Source organism: Mesoplodon bidens (genome assembly GCF_964165515.1).
Source record: "Mesoplodon bidens genome assembly, chromosome: 8".
Classification (NCBI taxonomy): domain Eukaryota; kingdom Metazoa; phylum Chordata; class Mammalia; order Artiodactyla; family Ziphiidae; genus Mesoplodon; species Mesoplodon bidens.
Genome location: NC_138165.1, coordinates 8,297,355 through 8,320,683, shown reverse-complemented (window position 1 = coordinate 8,320,683; position 23,329 = coordinate 8,297,355). Strand labels below are relative to the sequence as shown.

The following is a 23,329-nucleotide window of genomic DNA, read 5'->3' as shown; positions in this document are numbered from 1 at the left end:
TTTTTTTTTTCTTTTTTTTTTTTTTGCAGTACGCGGGCTTCTCACTGTTGTGGCCTCTCCCGTTGTGGAGCACAGGCTCCGGACGCGCAGGCTCAGCGGCCATGGCTCACAGGCCCAGCCGCTCCGCGGCATGTGGGATCTTCCCGGACCGGGGCACGAACCCGCGTCCCCTGCATCGGCAGGCAGACTCTCAACCACTGCGCCACCAGGGAAGCCCAAGAACACAATATTTTAAAATCTACCTTATCCTCCCCCTCCACTTTTTTTTAAACAGCTATGAGATAAAATTCACAGGCCATACATTTCACCCAAACTATACAATTCAACGGTTTTTAGTAAACTCACAGAGTCATGTGACCATCACCACTACCTAAAATTGCAGAACTTTTCCATCACCCCAGAAGAAACCCGTACCAATCAGCAGTCACTCCCATGTCTCCCGACCCCTTACCCCCACCATCAGGCAGCATTAATGAACTTTCTGTCTCTACAGATTTGCCTCTTCCAGACATTTTAACAATTTTTTGTAGTTTGCAGAGTACACGTTTTACAATTCTTTTGTTAAATATATTCCTAAGTATTCTGTTCTACTGTAAATAAAATTTTCTTAATTAAAAAACAAAAAAAAAGTACTGGGCTAGAACATTAGACCTCTAACCTTGGCTCTGGCACTTACCAGCTGCTTGTACTTCACAGATGTGAGTCAATTTCTTCACATAGAAGATGAGGCTAATAGCTACTTTCCACCCATCTCAAATCAAACGGACAATGGTGAAACAACATACCAATGTGAGGTGTTATAACCAACATAATCCGCTGAGTTACACTCCAGATAGAAGAGCAAACAGCAGCTTTCCTGAGTCTCTCCAGCTCTTAGATGCTGAGACTTTCTACTTCTGCTATAGGCACGCAAGCCTAGTTATAGGCATTTATTGGCTCTTGTTTTCACTCACCTGTAGTAAACGGATCTTGTAAAGCTTCTCTTTCTCCATATTATACCGTCTGTCTAGGTCTTCCTGAAATTGGAAAGAAACACAATTATCTGGGAATAGGAAATTTTCATTTTTTGATGAAATCTTTTGAAGCTGAACAGTTTTTATATATCTCCCTCATCCTGAGGCTCCAAATTCCTTTTTTCTAATGGCCGAATTCAGGGTCGGGTCCTAAGTCCTGTGAGACCCTTGACACTCTTTCACACCACTTTATAACAACTCTTCCTTCTTCCGGGACCCAGGCTGCATCCCGGGTTCTTAAGTGAAGTATCCCTCAAGTCCACATGCCCTTTCCTCCCGCACCAAAAAAGATCCATGAGGAGGAGGAGACAACCGTGATTTAAAGAGCCTGTTGTTTTACGTATCTGTGTTTGGAGATGATGATGGCTTGCTTCCTATGTTTCTGTTTAGACCTGCACTATCCAATATGATAGCCATCAGCCACAAGTGGCTATTTAAATTTACATTAACTAAAACTTAAAAATATTCAGTTTCTCAACTTCCCTAGCCACGTTTCAAGTGCTCAGTAGCCACATGTAGCTAGCGGCTACCATATTGGATAGCACAGATAGAGAACATTTCTACCACTGCTGAAAGGCCCTTTGGACAGAGTTGAATTAAAAGAGAGAAACTAGCCCCTCACTGAACCCAATGGGGTAAAAGACATGGCTGGATGGTTTGCTGAACTGGGGAAAGCTACAGTAGTGTCAGAGGTGCCCCTTCCCCACTGTGTGCGTACACACACACACACACACACACCCCAGCTCCTCCATGGGGCTCAGCTGCAGGCAAACCTCAATAGCCTTTACCATGGGAGTCCCGAAGCTCACTCTCTAGGAGCCTCTGAGGGCACGAAGGGAAGAGAAACCCTAAAGGAGGAGAATGTTAGAGGCTTTCCTGTTTCTCTCTTCCTTCTCCTCTTCCTTTTCTATTCCTTTCTCCTAGAAGCACCTGTTTAACTCAGAACAGGGGTCCGCAAACTACAGCCCAGCAGCTAAATCCCACAGCCCTTGGGTCAATTTCGCCTCTGTGCCTAGTTTTGTAAGTAAAGTTTTACTGGAATGTAGCCATGTCCTTTCACTTATCTATAGACTACGACGACCACAGTGCAGCTGGCCCACAAAGGTGACAAAATTTACTACCCAGCCCTTTACAGGCTGCTGACCCTGGAACGCAGTCCCCCCAGAGAGAGCTCTCTCCCTGTGCACTGCTCACCCCTCGGAGCCTGGGCTGTGATGGGCACGTGTGGACCACACAGGCCTGTCCCCTGCCCGGCTCAGATGCCAGGGTGGGGACGGCATGCCTTGTGCCAGGTGCCCGCCGTCAGGGCCGCCCCCGGGAGGTGCTGCTCCACCCAAGGGGCGGATGCACAAGATGGAGCCACGTCCCGAGAGCCCGAAGACAAGGAGGTGGCCGCAGACAGGATGAAAGGACGTGTGAGAAGCTGCCACACCCGCAGAGGATAGCGGTGGTCCTGAGAATGGGCAGGTACTTACGTTGTGCGTCATGGCAGGGGTTAGGGCACCATGCCGCTCTCCCCCAGAGAGGGTCTGCAATGAGGAAAAGTAAAAAAAAAAAAAAGAAAAAAAATGTTTCTGAGGAAAGGGATGGGACAGAAAAGCTGAGGGTCCAGATGTAGGAAGGGGGGTGGGTGGGCAGACCACGTCTGAACAGGGCGCAGCCTGCACACGAGCCCCAGATTTTAAATTGTTCTTAAATGCCTGTCAGCCACACACTAACAAGCTAAACTCTAACTGTCTTTGAATGTCAGTCAATCCCTCTAACAAGGTGTGGCTGCTAAGAAGAGAAACACCATCCTGCAAGTCTGTGATCTGTGCAAACCCAGAGGCTGCTGAGCTCATGGGAGCCTCCGACTCAAAGTCTTAGAAACAACTGGAAAGGCTGGATGTGGGTGGGTGGTGCCAGGACACCACCCACTGCATGGCCACACTCTGCTATCCCTGTGCCAGTCCTCACGGCTGTGGCTGGAGTGGCACAGCCCATCACGACAGGGAGGCGGCACCTCTGAGGCCCATCTCCCCGCAGCCCTGGTGGAAAGCATCTGGACTCATGCTGGCTGCTTGGACAAGTCCCCTCCCCTCTCTGAGCCCCAAGTTCCCCATTTCCCCAAGAGAGAGGGTGCCATGGATGGGGCCCAAAGCCACACCCAGCTCTCACATGTGAAGCACAGGGAGCCTCAGCAGATAAGCCTTGAATGGAGTGTGAGAAGGACAAACCACAGTGATGCCTACGACCTCCTCGGGTCAGAGAAACAGACTTATTTTTCCGTCCTTGTCCACACTAGCTCCTGGGAAGATCAAGGCGTCTGTTCCGAGAGCCAGTGGGCCGTGTTCCTGAGCCCGGGATGCTCCCATGCTGCCAGAGCTCTGACCTCACATCCCCTGCTGCTCCCTGCTGCCTTCCTGTGTCCTCGGGCAGGAGCACAGGGTGAAATGAGCAGCAAACTGGCACAGAATTTACAGGCAAATGGGACGAGTGGGAACAGAGCTCAGGGGGCTCCTGCAAACACCCTGTCCCTGACAGAGGGGGCAGCCGGGCTTCTGACCCGTTAATTCTTATCTGGAGTTGCTGCTGGCCACACCTATGGACGCTTTAACCCATAGAAGGAAGACAAAGGACAGGGACAAATATCTAAGAAAACTACTTGAGAAATGTGTGTTCAGAGGACCAGGCTGAGGGAAGTCTGGTCTTTTTCGGCACCAGACGCTTCGTTGTTGAGTCCTCTAGAAACCCTTTCACGGTGGAAGTCACACAGCCCCCAGCAGACTGGAGCGCTTCTCCACAGCCCGCACCTTTTCATCTCTGCCTGGAGCCCTCTCAGCCTTCAGGTTTTCAATTTCCTGCTGCAGCCGGGCCAACTCCTCCTTTAAAAGTAACATGAACATTTGTTAAGATATGGACAGGCTAGTAATCGGAGGTAATTATTTACCTTGATCTAGAGGCTTTTATTCACATTTCGTGAGTTTACGTGGAGTCAGAAAGTCCATTAGGCAGTAGCTCCCCAGGCCCCTGATTTTCAGCCTGGGAAGGTTAACTCAGGAGGAGACAGGCAGCTGCACCTCAGTCAGAAGGGGCCTTTCTTCCTAAAGGGCAGGCGAGGCTCGCAGTAACCCCTGGGACACGGAATGAACGAGTGGCTTAGAGCCCAGTCCAAGCCTCCTTCTCGGTGCCAACCCTTCTCCACCTTTCCTGGGACCTTGCAGCCGGAGCCCTGGCTCACCGAGGCACTCCTCCCCTGCCACCCGGCCCTGCGCAAGTCAGACCAGCCTCCGGATGGCTCTGGCGCTACCGGACCACGAGGTCTCACGTGGCAGAACACGCAACACACAGGCACGCCAGGTTTTCAGGGCGGCCCTGGTCTCCTAAGATGCTACGCCTTTCGCACTTTGTGAGACTTTTCTTTTCAGTACATTTGGAAATTAGAAAACATCGTTTGTTAGACTGTGCTCTCAGTCTGCGGGTTTGGCACACCTAAGTCACTCGCGGTGTCCTCGGAGGGCACCTACCATAGTCGTCTACCCGTCTCACACACTGCCGCGTACCCGCCTGGTGAGCCTGCTTTTCTGACCGCACCTGCACAGGACCCTCGGCAGCGCAAGAGACGGAAAGCAGGAGATTTTACAAGAATCTTGTTTAACATCTGCCGACACCAAGCAACACTTACTCGACAATGTGCTTTAAACTCCTGTTCCTGACTTTTCAGATTTTCATTCATGGCTACAAGGGCTCTCAAGTTCTGCAGGATGCTGAAAAGAAAAGACCAAAAAATGACTGACTTGAAACAAACTATTATGATTTTATGAATCACGGGGAAAACCAAGACCCCAGATAAAAAGGGATTTCTTTCTTAATTTCCTTGTCTCTCCCAAGAGTGTCTAATGGGCTTCCCACAAATGGTTATGACTACCCTTTAACTGACATTATTATTCATTTATAAGCCGAGTCCATCAGGCCACATCCAAACAAACACTACAGAATTCAGCATTAAAATGTCAGCTGCAGAAACAACAAGGAGTTTCAAGATTACTGTATATTTTTAATGATACTAATTACTTAACAGACTCAGAGCACAGACAGTATCGTAATTTTAATTCCTATTTTTCATTTCCCTTCTGAAAGGAAATGAGTTTTAAGGTCATTAAAAGCACTAATTTCAAATTTAAAATGTCAAGTATCTAATAGTACTTTGCTCCACATCATGAAAAGAGGGTTTCTAATCATAAAGCCAAGTAATCTGTAGGTACTTCTTGGCTAAAAATGTCCACCAAACCCAGAACTGCTCAATCTGTGCCTGAAGCATTTTATTATTTCATGATTTCACTCAAGTGAGTGACACTTGGGAGATTTCACCACCCAAACAGTTTGGTGCTAAAATGGTCAAATGTAAGTGATTATATTTAATTTAAATTGTCTAAATACAATTAATTGAAAAACAAAACAAAACAAAACACAAAAACCCAGCAGCTGTGTCTTGGTCAAAAAAGACTGTACCTTCACTCCCAAAGGACAGGGCTAAAATGTGTGCTGTTAAAACCTGGTAACCATGGTTGATTCTAAGGGAGGGGGGCAAGGGCGGGAGGAGACTTTTCGGCGCACGTCCTTTTGAACCTTGAATGTATTACTTAGTTTTTAAAAACAGAAAAACAAAACAAAACACAAAACGAGCTGTTCCTGACCCCAGGGGGAACTGGGCGGGGAAGAGCAGGCTAACTCAGCACCCCCTGGGCAACAGGCACGGCCCAGATCAGCGGTGAAGTAACTGAGCGGCACGGGGCCAGCAGCAATGACCCCCAGCTCCTCAGCCCTGTGCTCAGACCACCAGATAGCTTCACGGAGAAAATAAGCACATGCTGAAACCTCTTACCTTGGATCAGCTTTGGCTTCTACCTTTTCAAGGGCGGCCTGTTCTTTGTCCAGTTTCTCACCATAACTCTTGAGCTGCGGGAGACAAGGAGGCACGTTGGGGGGACAGGAGATGTCCTCTCCTTCCCGGCTCACACCTGCACCCCTTTCCTGACAGCCCACTGGATTTGGCTGTATGTTGAGAAAATAGATGGACGAGAGGAAGAGGATGGGGGTGGAGGGACAGCATGGAAAGGTCAAAACCAGACCCTTCTTGACACATTCTGTTGGTAAATGAGACCTTAAAGGCAATACCTTTAAATCACAGCAGCAAATGGGTGGAAAGCCAAAAGTAATGCTGACAGCAGGTGTCTTTCAGTAGGAAGAGGTAAATAATAACAGTGGCTGTGAGAGACAGACCTGGGTTTCAGTTTCAGGATACCACTATCATGGCTGCTTGACAGGGGCAGGGTTAAATCTCCCATCTTGAAAAACTCCACTTTCTTTTTCTGAGTCAGACAGTTGGGGATTTTAAAAAAGAAACTTGAAAGAAACTCAGATTTTAATTTTTAAGGTGTGCAGATCTATCACACAATAGAATACTAAGCTGCTATTAAAAAAAGAAAGAATAAACAGCTCTTTTATGATCTCTAACATCTACTGTTGGTTGAGGAAAACAACATATAAAACCATGATTCCAATGTGCTTCCAATGTGTATAAAGGAATGTATACATCGGATGTACACAGGTATAAAAGAACCTACATGTTATTTATATATGCATGAAAATTTTCTGAAAAGATTCATAAGAAACTGGTTACCCTCTGGAGTGAGTAGCTGTTTGCTTGGGTTACAGGGGGTCACCCTTCATACTTTTGGAATTTTGAACCATGTGAATGGGTTACCTATTAAAAAAAAACAAGTTAAAGAAGTTCTAAGAGTTCCAGCTGAAAATGGAAGACCAAACACAAGCTGCAGCAAGCTCCTCTTGCCTCAAGTCCTAGAAAGTCCAGGTGATTCTGCTGGACCCCAGGAGTTGGGTACCTCAGGGACAAGGAAGATGGCGGCAGACAGGAAGGGCCTGCGGAGGACAGCCGTGTGGACCCTGAGGACGCAGGAAGGCCTGGGGTGCAGGGCTGGGGTCTGCATCAGGACGAGCCAGCGGGCTACGCAGTGAAGCCTGGCTCCCTTAACCCAAGGGCTGGCGCATGGGTCCCAGAGGCAGGGCAGCCCCCAGAGAGCTGGCAACGCTCGGCAGCAGAGACGGCGCCCCAGCCCCGAACATCAGGTGCCACTGGTTCATCCCACCAAGTAGTGGGACCCACCCTTCCAGAACAGTCACTGCACAAAATGGACACAGAACCCATACAGCTGGTAACAGAAAATTTCAGAATCAACAGTAAGCACACCATGAAGAATTATCAAACATCTGAAGAAAGATATAACCATAGGGGGCTTCCCTGGTGGCGCAGTGGTTGAGAGTCCGCCTGCCGATGCAGGGGACACGGGTTTGTGTCCCGGTCTGGGAGGATCCCACATGCCGCGGAGCGGCTGGGCCCGTGAGCCATGACCACTGAGCCTGCGCGTCCGGAGCCTGTGCTCCACAACGGGAGAGGCCGCAACAGTGAGAGGCCCGCGTACCACAAAAAAAAAAAAAAAAAAAAAAAAAAGATATAACCATAAAAAATGTATCAATTCAACAAATGAATTCTGATCTGAAGGAATAGTTTATAGATCAAGAAAAACTTCAGACACAGTTAATGCCCTCAGAGAAGCAGGAGAGGATACTGCATATTTACAACAGAATTAACCTCTCAGGTACAAAATCAAAGCCGTGATTGCTGAAGTTGAAAGCGCACAGGCTAGAACCCGGGCGCCTCTGCTGACGCGGGGGCCTGTGGCAGCCCCCATCCCCCGGCCACACGTCAGGGCTCCCGTCTGTCCTCTCCGTGTTCTGCTTCACTTCTCCTAAGCTCACTGGGAAGGCAGATCTTCCCTGTTTTCCAGGGCTACTAGGTTATCCTGCAAGGCAGGTTTTGCTGAAAAGGTAAAACCTGGGCACACTGGCACGAAAGGGCTCAGAGTGGTCAGTCTGCCCAGTCCTTGCCTTGAACAGATAAGAAGACTGAGGCCCAAAGGCAAAGTTCATTACTGATTCAGGTTCACAGTGCTCAGGACTCTGACCAAATCCGTCTTCTATAGAAGTTGTTCAGCGCTAGGTTTTGGATAGCCTCCCATTTTTCTAGATGGGGATTAGTTTGACTGCCCTCCTAGACAGCGAGCTCGCTAAGAGGTCACTGGTGCCAGACTGTTAGCAGTGGAATCTGAACGGCCCCTCTGCTTTAGTTTCTCCAGCTGAGAAACAGGGATAGCAACAGTGTGGTGTCAGGGTTGTTATGAAGATTCAATGACTAATACAAATGATGTGCCCAGAGCACACCCAGCACACTGTAATGTTAGCTGCTACTATTATGTGAGGACAGGAAGACTATCTCTTATTATTGACTTAACTCATACCTTCCACCTTTCTAGCACGTGTACGGGGTTCAAAAAATATTTGATTTAGTGTCTAATACCAAAAGTGACTTGATAGCCATTCTGGATTTATATCCTAAGACATTTAAGTGTTTTGGGAAATTGATATCAAGATGTTTTGCCTTTAATCTCTTCCAGATTGTTATAGAAAGATGGATCCATGACTTGGCAAACTTCAAGCCAGGGACTGTGTAGCATGAAAAGTAGGACAGCTGCAGGGATCCCACTCCAGGTGTTTGCCATCTAATCCAGAAGGAATGGAGTCACAGAATAGTGTAAAGAAAGCTGATGTGTCCAAATGCAACACAGGCATCTTTAGAAAGAATTAAAAAAAAAATTCCTCTAATTGTCATTCTTGCGTCTGCCCTTTTCAAACATTCTGACAGTAATTGAAGCCACCAGTCCAGGTCAAAATTACAAAGCTTTGTCAGCTTTATAGCAAAGCAGTGAACTAAGTGCTGCATACTGCTAGAGAAGTGACAATTTTAAATGGGCAAATTTCATGTGAAATTAAAAAAAAAAAATTAGGGACTGCCTTGGCTTCAGAGATGCCTTTGAAGGCCAGTCCGGCTTCCACATGGTCCAGAAAGCACTAGGTGGGGCCCTTGCAGCGAGGCCCTTGTAAAGTACAGCTGTAGCCCGAGCACAAAAATCACAATGGGGAGAGCTCTTCAGACCTGGGTGAGGATTCGCTTTCCGTGGAAACAGGGACAGAAGTAAAAAGAACTACATTCCTCGCATGACAGAGCTGGTGTCACAAATGTTTGTTTTCCTCGCCTGGCTTCCGAGGCGGTTGCCAGTGGGAGGTAAGCATGCTGTGATGCTGACGGAGGACCGCACGGTCGCCACCTGGGTCAGGACACGGACCACAGGGTCAAAGAGACCCACAGCCCCTCTCCCATTCCGCCTAGGAGATCACCGGCAATTGTGAACAACGAATTATACCCTCTGTAGTCGTGTCATCTCACAAAAAGAAACCTTCTCTCTCTCACGGAATCCAGTGTTCTAGAGCAGAGGCCCTTTGCCGTGAATGACCCACCGTGTGCTTCAACGGGGCCGCCCTGCCTGTCCGGCCCACTGTCCTCAGGAAGCTTCCCTGACCCTTGCAGCCCACGGCGACCTCTCCCAGCCACACTCTGATGGTTTAGAACACGGCAGTGTGGATAAACTGATGGCTCGAGTCATGCGCTACCATGTGATTGTCCTTTGTCCCCAGATGGACCTGAGCCCTGAGAAGGGGATGGTGACCCCTCCACACGGACTGATGATACAGGCATCCCGTCAGCAGTGCAGGTCAAACGATTACCAACAAGACCCGTGGAGGAAGGAAACCTGCTCACCTCTGTCAGTGTTTTCTTCTTTTCCTCGTATCTGGCTTGTAGGTCGGTACGACTTGCCTGCAGCTGTGAACGAAAGATAAAAGACATCTGTTCTCATTCGATCCTCACAATGGCACAGATATGGGAAGTATCCACATTTCACAGATGAGAAAATGGAAGCTCAGAAAGATTTAAACTAAACAAATATGGACGTTTCTGACTCAATTAGCACCAACTACATGTCAGGTGATATACTAGGTTTTCTGCGCAAATCCTAACAGTGAATCCTTACTAAAGTCCATGGACGAAGACATTATCCTTATTTAACAGATGAGGAAATAAAGACTCAGAGGGGTTAAGTTACTTTCCTAAAGTTTCATAGCTGATAACTGATAAGGCCTCCGGTCAAATTCGGGTCTGACTTCTTTGTATGCCTACAATCACTTCAGCTAACAAACCTGCTCGTTCACAGGATACAAACTGCATTGCTGCACTCAAGAATCTAGCATAGAACTTGACTGATGGCAGACAATGCCAGATAGAAGAAAGGATTCAGGACTTCAACATGAAGAGAAAGAAAATGAACTAGCTTTACTGCTCCAAGTTATACAATCGTAAACTTACATCTCAAAAATGTCATTTCCCTTCTCCTTACAAAAAAGGTGTATCTTGTGCTGTCTATGAGCTTTCAGATATCTGAAAACATTCCATTCAAAGCTCAAAGCGTTTGTACATTTCTACTTTTGAAAAGGGGATGTGGTAGAAAACCACAGTTAGACTCATCAGACACTTTGGTTGTTACCTGCATACAAATTAACAATGAGAAATTGTATTTTGTATCTCAACGATTATTTCAAAATAACTCAGCCCATTAAAAAATTTTATTTATTTATTTATCGTCTGTGCCACGTGGCTTGTGAGATCTTAGTTCCCCAACCAGGAATTGAACCCGGGTCCCAGCAGTGAGAGCATGGAGTCCTAACCATTGGACCACCAGGGAATTCCCAACTCAGCCCATCTTTGAACCTGTAAGCAACCTATTAAGAATTATGTCACCTTCAAAAATCATTACTCTTAAACTGTGCTTCTAGTTACCAGTCTCCACAACTGATGAATTTCCAGCCAGGCCTCTCACGAAGCTGCCTCAAGCAGAGGGCAGGAGAGAGAGAGGAGGGAAGCAGGGGGCTCTGGCTTCTTGCTTTTCAAAGTGTGCCATCTGTGCAATGGGGACTGTTATTAACCTGTGTCACTAGCAGATGAGAGCATTTCTGGAGAAAGTTTGTTTTTCTCTTGAAATCCTAATGACTTAACTCTTGAAGCTCCAGGAAGAGTTCCTGCTGTTTTCGCACCTGCTTCACCCACCTTCCTGCCCCCCTCCCTCCCCTGCACCCACCCACCCATCTGACGAGGCTCTGCTCAGATGAGGTGTGCAGTGGAAGGCAAAGAGCACGGCACAGTCCTTTCCCTCAAGGAGCCGAACCAGTAAACTGGGGATTACTGGTATTAAAGTATGAGAAGAGCTGGGCCAGAGACAGGCCCCGGGGAGGCCAAGGAAAGAGTCGGCTTGCTCATCAAGGAAGGAGTCACCGACAAAGACACACGGGGGCTGGATCCTGACAGGGAAGACACCTCTTCTCTTTAATTAACTAATCACAGATCTGCCCAGCTTTTCTCTAACAGGGGCTGTCCCGATAGCTTAGCTAAGTTTTTGTCTTGCTGGAGTCCTTCACGATTCTCCCATCTCCATCTTCTTCTTCACCATTAACCCCGAGATTTACCCCCCAAACTTCAGCTGCTGGTTAACACTTCCTTTCTGGATTCCTCTTTCTTCAACCTCAGGTTTCTTGTCAGCTGTCTACTAGCTGGCTTCCTGCTCTCTGCCTTTGGCAGCATATTCCCCTATTGGACCATGTTCTTTATTCCTTCTCCTTCTTTTACTCCTCCTTCCATCTCTCTGTTGGGCTAAGGCTCTCTCCGTGGTTCTCAACACCAAGGCCGCAGGAGAATCCTGGTCACTTTCTACCCTCATGGCCTTGTCGGAGAGGTTCTTGGATTTAAAGAGTTTGGATTTTCTCATACACTATTGGTAGAAGTATAAATTAGTAAAACAATTGGTGAATAATTTGACAGTTTCTAGAAAAATTGAAAATGCATATTTTTTTGATCCAGCAATTCCACTTCTCCAAATCCATTTTACAGAAATATTTACATATTTGCACAAAGATGACTGTACAAAGATGTTCACGGTAGCATAAGTTTACAACTGGGAAAAAAACCCTGGGGAAGAAACCTCATAAATAGAGGACAGGTGAAATAAACTACAGTACATATATACTGTGTATATATACTACGTTCTTTCATCAGAAAGAATGAGGTAGATCTGTATGTTCCAATCTTGGTTCCACTGCTAATAAGCTGTGTGGCCACAGGCAAAACTGCTTCACTTTTGTGTCTCAGGTTCTTCACTTGTAAAATGAGGGTAATAATAGTATCTCCTTCACAAGGATGTTGTGTGAACTGAACGAGTTAATTTTTTAAAAATTAATTAATTTATTTATTTTTGGCTGCGGTGGATCTTCATTGCTGTGCATCTTCGTTGCTGTGCACAGGCTTTCTCTAGTTGCGGCGAGTGGGAGCTACTCTTTGTTGCTGTGCACGGGCTTCTCTTTCGGTGGTTTCTCTTGCTGCGGAGCACGGGCTCTAGGCATGCAGGCTTCAGTAGTTGTGGCCTTAGGGCTCTAGAGCACAGGCTCAGCAGTTGTGGCGCACGGGCTTAGCTGCTCCGCGGCATGTGGGATCTTCCCGGACCAGGGCTTGAACCTGTGTCCCCTGCGTTGGCAGGTGTATTCTTAACCATTGTGCCACCAGGGAAGTCCCTGAATGAGTCAATTTTGAAAAGCACTTTGTAATTACTCTAAAAGAAAGTCTTTATTAGACATTGCTATTACTGACAGAGAGATATCTGTGATAAAATAAGTGAAGAACAAACTCAATTTTTATAACCAGACAACCCCCTCTCCCCAGGTGAATGAGCATATATAAGAGCTTGCAAAGCCTAGGAAACAGTGGGTTGCTCTAGGGAACGGGACTGGGCGAGAGTACAAGGGGATTCCCATTTTTAACTTCATACAGTTCTATATTATTTTGTTTATTTACAGTGAGCTTGTATTATCCCTATAATTTAAATTTAATGAGCTGAAGCATTTAAATTTATAAAGACAGAAAAAAATGATGTATTTGTCTAGAGTACGTCTCCTCATCACTACCTTCAGACCCCTGAGAGCAGAGATCATAACTTCTTGTTCTTTCACCACCACGGCCTAGTTCAGTGCCCAGCACAGCGGTGCTCAGCTAATCTCTGTGAATTAATAAATGCTCTTCTTGCCCTGTGATCTTCTTCTAGAACAGACGTTGGCAAATATTCTCTATAAAGGACCAGATAGTAAATACTTCAGGCTCTGTAGGTCTCAATTCTGCCACTGGAGCTTGAAAGCAGCCACAGAACATATGTAAACAAATGAGTGTGCATGCATTCCAATAAAACTATTTACAAAAACAGGTGGTGGCTGGACTGCCCTAGGGCCTGTGAGTGTCGACCCCTGTTCTAGAATCTCCTTTGACCATTCTGACATGGAGATCTTAACTCCTTCCCCAGTTTCTCTCTTCTTGAAGAATGGTTTTATTTTACTTGAATAAAATTATGAAAAGAAAACACTAACCTCTTCCAGTTGTTTGGTCTTCTGCAGAATCTGCTTGTTCAAGGAAATGACTTTATGATGATGTAGTTGGGAGGTTCCTAATTTTTCTGGACTTTCTTCAGCTGATAGCTCAGACTGCTGTGGGAAACAGATGCAAGACCCAAAGGATTTAATTAGCCCACCCCAGTGCATTAAGACAGCCCTATCCCTGTGCAGTCTGGGCAAAACACTACTGGGCAGCCAGTTACAACCAAGCCAGTGGGGCCCCGGGGTCCAGTGCAAACCCAATTCAGAGAAGAAGATTTTGACCCAATGACCAAAAGCCCTATCAGGAGCGTCTACATTCCTGGCAGAGTGAACAGCGTGCGCAGAAGCACAGGGATATATAACTGCGGTTAGGTTGATATCACATAAGCAACAGGGTCTCATCACAGGGTTTCAAATAGAGGAATAACATGGTCATCTTAGTATCTTCATTAAGACCATTCTGCAGTTATCAAGAACGATGAATTGATTCACTTTCATCAAGGTATTATAAATATATGGTTAAAAAGTTTAACCATTCGGAAGCACTTACAATGAAAAGAAACGGTCTCTCACCTTACTCTCCCCATCCATGGGCCCATTTCTTATTTCTATTCCTCTGGTGTTCAGAGGATAGATTTGAGAGGGGTGAGAGTTGCTGCGAGAGGCCAGGAGGAAGGTCCTGAAATTGTGTCAATGATGAGCGGATGGAGAAGGGCTGGACAGGACGTCAAGACTGTCAGGACAGGAGGAGAGGAAGGGAGAGATTTCTGGTTGGGGTGATGAGGTGAACGCAGCAACGTTACCAAGAAACCATGCAAAGAAGGGGGCAGCTTGGTGCAGATACTGAAAACAAACACTTGCCTCGAGACCCCAGAGAGGGAAGTCCGAGGAACAAGAAACAAGAAGTTTGACCCTATTCCAATAGGCATCTTTAAAACACTTCTTGGGTGATCACAGAATAGACAGCTTCATTGACCAGCCAATGAACATCCATTATAACCACATTGCCTTCTTTACTGGAAGTACCCCAATTCCAAGCTAATCACTGATTTTAAGCCCAAGCACAATGAAACTGTATGAATATCTGATTTTCCCTGCATGTTTTAACAGTGATCATGAGCTTCAAAGTTTTGGAAGATTTACCTCTAGTGGAAAGAGACAGAAAAGTGAGAAGGAGAAGAAACTGGATGGTACAGTCACTACTTATCTGGGTTAAGGATTTCCCTGAATAAGTCAGAGGCACTATTAATAGGGGCTAAGTTTTTTGCTGCTTAATGACTCTGGAGGTGGGAGTCAACCAGCAGGATATGGCTGCATAAAATGGCAGGAAACATCATTTTCTATCTTGTGAGCTGCTAGGCCATAAAGGAGAACTAGGCATTACAAAATAACTAGCCTTGAAACCTGGGATCTTTGGAAAATGTCAACTAACACACTCCAGCTTATCTGAATTTCTTCAAATTGGAGTTAACTTTTAAAATGCAATTAACTTTGGGCACATCAAGATATTTACAACCTGTAGTCAAGGGAAGGAGAGCTGTTCCTGAAAATTATTTGAGAGCATAAAAAAAGGGGGAAAAGGAAAGAGCACTCCCTCGTGATTTTCAAATCACTTGTCAGAAACATAATTATAATTAACCAATTATATCTCCTCCACTTTGACTACATCACCCTGAACTATGTTATCAATTTGGCCACTTTTGTCTGTTATATATTTAGTAGCTTTCTTCTTATAGTTCATTTCAGATTTGGGTTTTAACATCCAGCTTAGATTCCTTGACACTGATTTCCAAAATGTCACTGGCATATCCTCAGAGCATCCTGCTTTACTAGCAGAATTACATAAACCCTCCATCTCATGCTTTATTGATGTCTGAAATGGAATTAATTCCCTAATCATAGGAACTACCCCACGTGGTATGTCTCTAGGTCTGATGTCAGGATTATCTTGAGTGCCCTGACCTCCTCTGGCTGTCTCTCTGGCTTTGGATCAGGTCAAGCTGTGGGTGAGCAGGCTCCAGGGGATCCATGTCTTGGTCACCTCCCAGGGAGACTTCTTCCAGTCTGTGGGGGTGAGGGGTAGGCACATACTCATTCAGTGCTGTCCTGCACCTTTGGCATGAGTTGGATGATGTCTCCAACTCTCAGCATGCCTTCCTGCTGAGAAACTGCTTTTATGGCCCAGGTCCCAACAGAATGAAAACTGCATTTCCCACCCAGCTTCCACACCCTCTTATCAGTGTACCTGGCAACACGCACAGCTTTGTTTAAGACTATGACCTTTGACTTCACTTCCAAGAACCCTTCTTGCAGGAAAACCAGTAGCTAGCTTGCAACCTGGAAAGAGGACTTCTGGGCTAGCTGGCTATTCCTCCCCCCTGCCCCTGCCTCTCTCTCAATTTAAATTTTTAGCCACATGGTCCCTTAAGATCCTTTCAGGGGGTCTCTGAAGTCAAAATCCTTTTCATAATGATACTAGGATATGATTTTTTTTCACTCATTCTCTCATGATTGTACAGTGAAATTTTCCACCTGCTATATGACACGTGACGGTATCACTGCTCTGATGTTAATATGTAATGCATTTATCATTGTTATTTGTAAATGAATTAATATGTAAGTTTAGGACCTCCTCAGTGATTTTTAAGGGTTCTTATAGGGTCCTGAAACTAAAAATTTTGAGAACCATTACGTTAAGGGGCTGGCTCTCTTGGGAATCTACTCACTGACTGGGGCAGCCTCATTAACCCTGACTCCAGCCAATGCAGTGGGCCCACCCACGAAACTGAGAGGGGAAGCGCTTTCTGATTCCACCCTCACTAGACAGCTGCTTCAACCAACCAGAGAGAAAATACTTGTAGTGCACCGAAAGGATGCTCAAGTCTCCATACAAACTTACTATTACATCTCTGTTAGGACAGTGTATGTCCCAAGCAAACATGGGCTTCCAAAATCCTTTCTCTTGCTGCTAGGTAGCAATTCTCACTGCTCTGTGCAGTCCCTTAAACTTGCATCTGCAAAGCATTAATGCACAAGTCAGGTTATTAAGTGCCATTTCCACATCTGACATTTCTCCAGTGCAATTAAAATGAATAATATGCACATAAACAGGCCCACAGTACATATAAATTTGTGAATTCCTCCATTTGCCTGAGTCTAGAGAGGGTGCTATGCAAACTGCTTTATTTAACGGGAAGTTATTTTTGTAACAGAAAAAAATCATTTATTCCAGAGCTGAACTGAAGAGAGTTCTTAACCTAGTCAACGGAAAGCTGATTGCTCTATATTTCAAACACACTTTTTATTAAGTAATTGAAATTTTCATTTCTTTCAAATACCCTCCTCAAAGCCAAAAGAACTAGAGCAATGAAGGCAGAAACAGGTCTTTGGAACAGTATGGCTCATCTGACATTGTGTTCACTGACAGTCACAGTGGGAAGAAAACTAAAGATCACCAAGTTGGATCTTAAAGGATGAAACAAAGTTGGACAGATGGGGAAAGGAGAACGGGCTTTACAGTAAATCCTTGACAGAAAAAAATTAAGTCCCTGGGGTATATTAACTGATTTTTACTTGAAAAGCCCAACATCCCTCAAAGAATGCCAACCATCTATAAATATTCCACTGTGTTTACATTAGAGCAGGGGCTAAAGTGCCAATCTAATTTTGTTCAACAATTTCAGATTAAGAACGTGCTTTCAAAACCACAGGGTGGATTAAGATGACTTCTAGTGCAGATGCAATGTTTTCTAATAATTGACAGATGTTTGCAATTTCTATTCTTAGGGGAACCAGATATAAATGTCACTCCATAATATTAGTCCAGTTCAAAATAGTAAATTCCTAAGAGAAACAAAAAATTGATTACTTTAGCTAAAACTATATACTTTCATAATGAAAGAGACCCAAAAGGTTATCTACATATCAACCTTCCTAATACAGGAATCTTTCCTATGTCATCCCTCTCCGATTCCCCCACTAAAATATGGCTACTAAGCTGTCAATAATAAAAGATCCTTATCTCATGAGGGTGCCACAAGTTCTCCATACTGAACAGATGAACTTCAGTTTCTGGACCTTGACAAACCTTCCCACTGAAAACAAGTAAACAGACAATACAAAATATTTATTTTTTTAATCTTAAAAAAAAATCTATGTGCTAGCAAGAATGTAAGAAATCCTAAAAGGCCAAAAAGTTAGTAAAGGTGGGAATCCAAGAGGTAGGTGTACCCGTGGAGGTTGGCTTTTTTCTTGAGAGTATTTGCCAAAACCAAGTTGATCTCAGGCTTTGATTTTTATAATTCAACAACTGCTTTGCATGATCCTTGACACAGATGTAGGAGGAAAAAAAAATCTGCAGTGAGATTGTGTGACAACAGATATGCCCTCGTGCAGTTCTATAATCTAAATTTACACACTACCTGGATGGTCCAAAAAACCTACAAGTCAAGACTGTGTGTACAATGGGCCTGAGCTGGGGTGTGCCCAAATGCGTGTAAGAGCAAAAGAAAATCCTCTCTGGAAGAATAGAGCTTCAACTCCAGGTCTCAAAGAATTTCTACAGATAAATTTCCAAGCAGTATGAACTGACAGTCAAAACTCAAGAGCACACAGGAAGTCAAAGCATCATGAGAAAAAGCTGCCAGAAACGAACAGCAGAAATGGACCTGCCGACTCACACACATATACCCACTCCTCCCGGAAGCCACAGAGATGAAGTGTAATCACTCTTGTGTAACGGTCCAACTTTTCTAACAAAGAAGCATCCACAGCTCTGTCTTCTCTCCTTTTCATAATAAGATGTTGGCTCCTTTCACCATCTTGGCTATCCCCTGGACATACCATAGCTCATAATCCTTTTCGAGCATGTCCAGTGGAATCTGAGTACTGCAGACAGGATGGGATCATTCACTTTCCCTGATCTACACTCTGCTCCCATTAATGAAACCAGATACATAAATGTGCTTTTCAATATTCTTGACTTCCACTAACGAAGTCCCATGAATTTCAAAGACCCATATTCAGGTAAACTTGCTGAGTCTAATGCACAGCTCTGGGTCCCAAGGTGAGCAATACAGTCTACCTGCCCAGAATGCAGCTAATATTTAGGAGGTGTGGACAAAATCCAAAACCTCCCACTTTTACCCCATGAACTAATGTCAGGTCGGACGGCATCCTCACCAAATCCTGAACTTGTATGACTGATTTTTCTGAAATAAAATAGTTCCCTCTTACCTTCCTTAAAAAATGAATTTATCTGTTTGGGCTTCACATTTCAGTCTAAGATATTTTTGAATGTTGAGTCTATTCTCCAATCTATTAGCCACCTTTTCTACTCTAGCTTTAAATGACATTTAAATCTGACGAAGCTAATTCCTATGTTTTTATCCAAATTGATAAAGACCCTGAAAGGTACAGGTTATGCTGTGTGACTTGAGACAATCCCACCAGGTCAACAACTCATTAGCTAGTATCATTCTCTTCGCTGTTAGTTTCTGTGTTACATAACTCAGAATTTAGGAAATCTTGGAGCAGTTTGGAGGCACAAACATATTAGCATATTCTCTCCAGATATACAGGGTTCCTTCATCTCCAAATTCTGATTGTTTTAAATCTCTCTCCCTACCTTCCTTCGTTTCATCAGCTAACCTTTACTGGGGCACAGTGTCAGGCACTGGAAACGTGGAAAAAGACACAGATCTCACTGTCTAGTCAGGTAACACCCGCTCATCCATAAAGGTGCTATATCCGCCACATTCTCCCCAAGCCTTCACTGTGACAGAGCAAGAGAGTTTTGAAAGCTCTTCTCGTTCCTTCTTCTTCCTCCCTTCCTTTTTTCCTTCCTTCAACAAATGGTTATGAAAACCCCATTATGTTAGGCACAGGGCATGTACGATGCTCCCAGCCCTGGTTAACAGCACACATTCTAGCCCTGGGAGACAGGCAGAGACAAATGAAATAGTGCCTTGTGAGCAGTGCTATGAAGGAGACGACACGGAGCTGACCCACACATCAGAGAAAAGCCTGAGGAAGGAGAGGCACCCGCAACTACGGGCGAGCGTTATTATGTGCCAGGCAACAGGAACACGGAGATGAAAGATGAAATCTTGGCCCTCCAGAAGTTTACACATCTGGAATATGACCTGTCTAACATCTGTGACCTTAAGTGAAAAAATGGAGCCTAGAAGGAAGGGGCTTAAAAATCCTCCCCGACCTCGCCACCCCACTGAACCCCCGAATCCCAACCTGGGTTTTTCTATCTGCGGCCACAGTAGGAGGGCCCCGAGAGGGAACCTCCTCCCCTGTACTGCACTTCTTCCCCAACCGTATGTGCTCATGCTGCTAGAAGAAAAGTTTTTCGGGTGGGGTCAGGTGATGCGATTAGAATCATTCATACCCAAGCTTATTAGAAATCACACTGGTTCCAGCTCAGCTCAGGACAGATTCTCTAACGAAAGTCAGGGTCTCCTAGTTGCTAAGCACCCCATGACCTTCTGATGCAGTCAAGGTCCCTGTGCTGGACAGCAAAGTTTCCAAAACCTATGGAGAAAAAGAATTTCCTCCACAAATAAGTCCCCGATGACCCCCAATGCATCTCACCTTAAAATAAGATCAAGATGTTGACAGTCTTCTGGCTAGGACGTTACACTCTGGAAAGCTGGATGAGAGTATTTTAATGTGGCATTTTCCAGTGATATGAAAAGCCACTCACATACCCCAAACAGAAAGTCCCACAGTTTTTAGTAGCTTAGGCATGACTGCGTGGGAGTGCTTGCGCTGCATCAGTTTTTTACTTATCTCTGTGGTTAGTCCCCAACATGACCTGGCCTCTTCACTCCACTCAGCTCCAGTGGGCAGTCAGACAGTGGGAGAGTCTAAAGAGGCTTAGTCACTGCAAAGCCTGGGAGGCAGACACTAAAGATGGCCAAGGAGGCCGTCCCTGCTGCTCCCTGAGGACACTCCGCCCTGCCACAGAGACACGTTTCAAAGTCAGACAGTCCTGTATGCAAACCTGGAACTTATTAGCTACATGGTAGTACACAAACTACTTAACACCTCTGATGATCATCCCATCTGCAAAACAGATATAATATCACATGCTTACGTATTGAGCGCCAACACTGCCAGGCGCTCGGTGAGGCTCTGAGGTTGCAGAGAAGAAGAGTAAAGTGTGGTCCACGTGCAATAAACAGGTAGCTTCAATTGCACGTGAGTAAGCATCAACATAAGGATGGAGGAAGGCAGAGGATTATAAGCAAGGAGGCAGCATGCTCTTTTGAAAATTAAGTAAAATAGTGCTACAAAAAGTACCTGGAACGGAGGTCGATCAAGATGGTGGAGTAGAAGTGGAACTCACCCCTCCCATGAACACATCCAAAACACACCTACAGGCGGAACAGTTCTCACCGAAAACTAACTGGAAACTGGCAGAAAGACTCCTGTACAACCAACGCTGTAAGAAAGATCCACACGGAATCGGGCAGGAAGGGAAGAAAAGCAATCAGGTCGGGTCCCCTGGGAAGGGAGTCAGAGGAAAAGGGAGATTATGTGGGCGGAGATCCACCCTGGGGAGTGAGCAGTTCAAGCCGCATGTTGGGCTCCCCGTTCCCGGGGTCCAGCACCGGGAAGATGAGCCCCTCGAGCTGACTGGAGCGCCAGTGGGACGGACAAACAGGAGGGCTGTGGGAAGCCTGGACTCTGCTCGAGAGAAGCATATCTGCGGTGGCTTGCTCTCAGGGCAAGGTGGAGGGTGGACGGAGGACTGCTCCAGTGGCTGCCTCGTTTCCCACCCCGGCATGTGCCCCAACCTGAGACAAGTGAACACCCTAGCCCAGCTTACGTCACATCGCAGCTCCACGGTGGACTGAGGGCCGTCACGACTGGGGAGAGAGCTCGGCCACTGCTGGCACTCACTCAGCCAGTGCATCAGAAGCAGCCCTGCTCTCTGACGGCACCTGGACTCCACAGCCCACACCCTGATAGAGACTGAGAGCCCACCTGGGCCCCATCTGCCCTGTGGCATGGCTCCACAACAGGGCAGGGGAGGCAGAGGCTGGGGGCAGGGGCTGGCTGTGAGGGACAAAGAAGACGTGGCCCCGAGGCTGCGTCTGAGCAGGGTGGAAGCAGCCACTGCGGCGCTTGCACAGGCGGCACAGGGAAGCAGCCCTGACCTCTGTCTGTGGCTGGGTCGCCACAGTCCGTGCCCCATCATGAGCCGAGAGCCCACACAGGCCCCATCTCGCTCCAGCACTGCTCCCCCGTCTGGGGAAAGGGTCCCAGTGCTGAGAAAGGGGAGAGCACACACTTAAAGGGAACAGAGCCGGCTTGGAGCCAACCCTCAGGGCTTCTGCTACAGCAACTGGGGATCTTACCCTGCCCCTGATAGGGCAGTAACGGCCACAGAGCAGAGGGGAAGCCTGAGCTCACAGCTGGCTCCAGCTTTAGCCCCTCCATCTATAGCCCCACCTTCTACCAAGGTGAGAGGTGCCGGCACACCCTGAGGAAAGATGTGACTTGCTTTGAGGTCAAATCCAGCTCTCCCACCAAAGGCAGGAGGCAAATGTAGTCTGTACAGGGACACTCCCACATAAGGACACGCTTCAGGACTGTAACAGATAACTACTGTTTCATGTAAGTTCATAAAGGCAGAGAAAGTTAAGCAAAATGAGAAGGCAGAGGAACTGGTCTCAACTGAAAGAGCAAGAGAAACCCCTGAAAAAATAAATAATGAAAGAGAAGTAAACAAATTACCAGATAAAGAATTCAAAGCATTAGTAATAAAAATGCTAACTGAATTAGGGAAAAGAATAGGTGAGCACAGTGAGAATTTTAACAAGGAACTAGAAAATATAAAAAAGAACCAGTCAGAAGTGAAAAATACAACAACAAATGAAAAACACTATAAGGAATTAATAGCAGACTAAGTGATACAGAAGGATGCATAAGTGATCTGGAAGACAGAATTATGGAAGTCACCCACTTGGAACAGCAAAAAGAAAAAACCAAATATGAAAAAATGAGAACAGTTTAAAAGATCTCTGAGATAACACCACGCATTACCAATATTCACACTGTAGGGGTCCCAGTAGGAGAAGGGAGCCAAAAATATATTTGATGAAATTATGGTTGAAAAATTCCCAAACCTGAAGAAGGAAACAGATATTAAGGTATAGGAAGCACAGAGAGTCCCAACCAAGATGAACTCAATCAGACCCATGCCAAGACATATCATAATTAAAATGGCAAAAGTTAAAAATAAAGAGAGAATTCTAAAGGCAGCAAGAGAAAAACAGAGTCATATACAAGGCTATCAGCTGATTTTTCTGCAGAAACTTTGCAGGATAGAGGGAGTGGCACGATATACTCAAAATGCTGAGAGGGAAAAACCTGCAACCCAGGATACTCTACCCAGCAAGTTTATCATTTAGAATTGGAGGAGAAATAAAGAACTTCTCAGATAAGCAAAAACTAAGAGAGTTCATCAATGTTAAACCTACCCTAAATGAAATGTTAAAGGGTCTTCTCTAAGTGGAAAAGAAAAGGCTATAACAAGAAGCAAGAATCTATAGAAAAGGAAAAATCCAACTAGGAAAGGCCTCAGTGAGGGCTGAGGATCAACCACTTAAATAAGCTAGTATGAAGATTAAAGACAAAAAACTGGAAAAGCAACTCTGACTACAATAAATGGTGAAGGGATAGACCTGAAGCTGTAAAATGTGACATCAAAACCACAAAACGTGGGGGAGGGGAGTAAAAAAATGCAGATCTTTTAGAATGTGTTTGGACTTAAATGACTATCAGTCTGCAACAAGTATCAACAGACATAGTTATAAGTCGAGATACATGAACCCCATGGTAACCACACATCGAAAACCAGCAATAGATACACACAAACT

At 45.6% G+C, this 23,329-nt stretch overlaps 1 protein-coding gene across 2 annotated transcripts in view; it reads right to left on the bottom strand.

Moving 5' to 3' along the window:
• CCDC93 (CCC complex scaffolding subunit CCDC93) overlaps positions 1 to 23,329 on the bottom strand; it is an 88,676-nt gene that overhangs the window by 16,323 nt on the left and 49,024 nt on the right. The window contains exons 12-18 of one of the 2 annotated variants that reach the window (XM_081242611.1): positions 13,428 to 13,544; positions 9,730 to 9,792; positions 5,878 to 5,951; positions 4,678 to 4,759; positions 3,806 to 3,877; positions 2,489 to 2,542; positions 954 to 1,016 (exon numbers count right to left, since the gene is read on the bottom strand). In XM_081242611.1, the coding sequence (XP_081098737.1) occupies positions 954 to 1,016; positions 2,489 to 2,542; positions 3,806 to 3,877; positions 4,678 to 4,759; positions 5,878 to 5,951; positions 9,730 to 9,792; positions 13,428 to 13,544 (525 nt within the window). The remainder of the gene's footprint in view (positions 1 to 953; positions 1,017 to 2,488; positions 2,543 to 3,805; positions 3,878 to 4,677; positions 4,760 to 5,877; positions 5,952 to 9,729; positions 9,793 to 13,427; positions 13,545 to 23,329) is intronic. The other variant, XM_081242612.1, reaches the window with a different exon arrangement.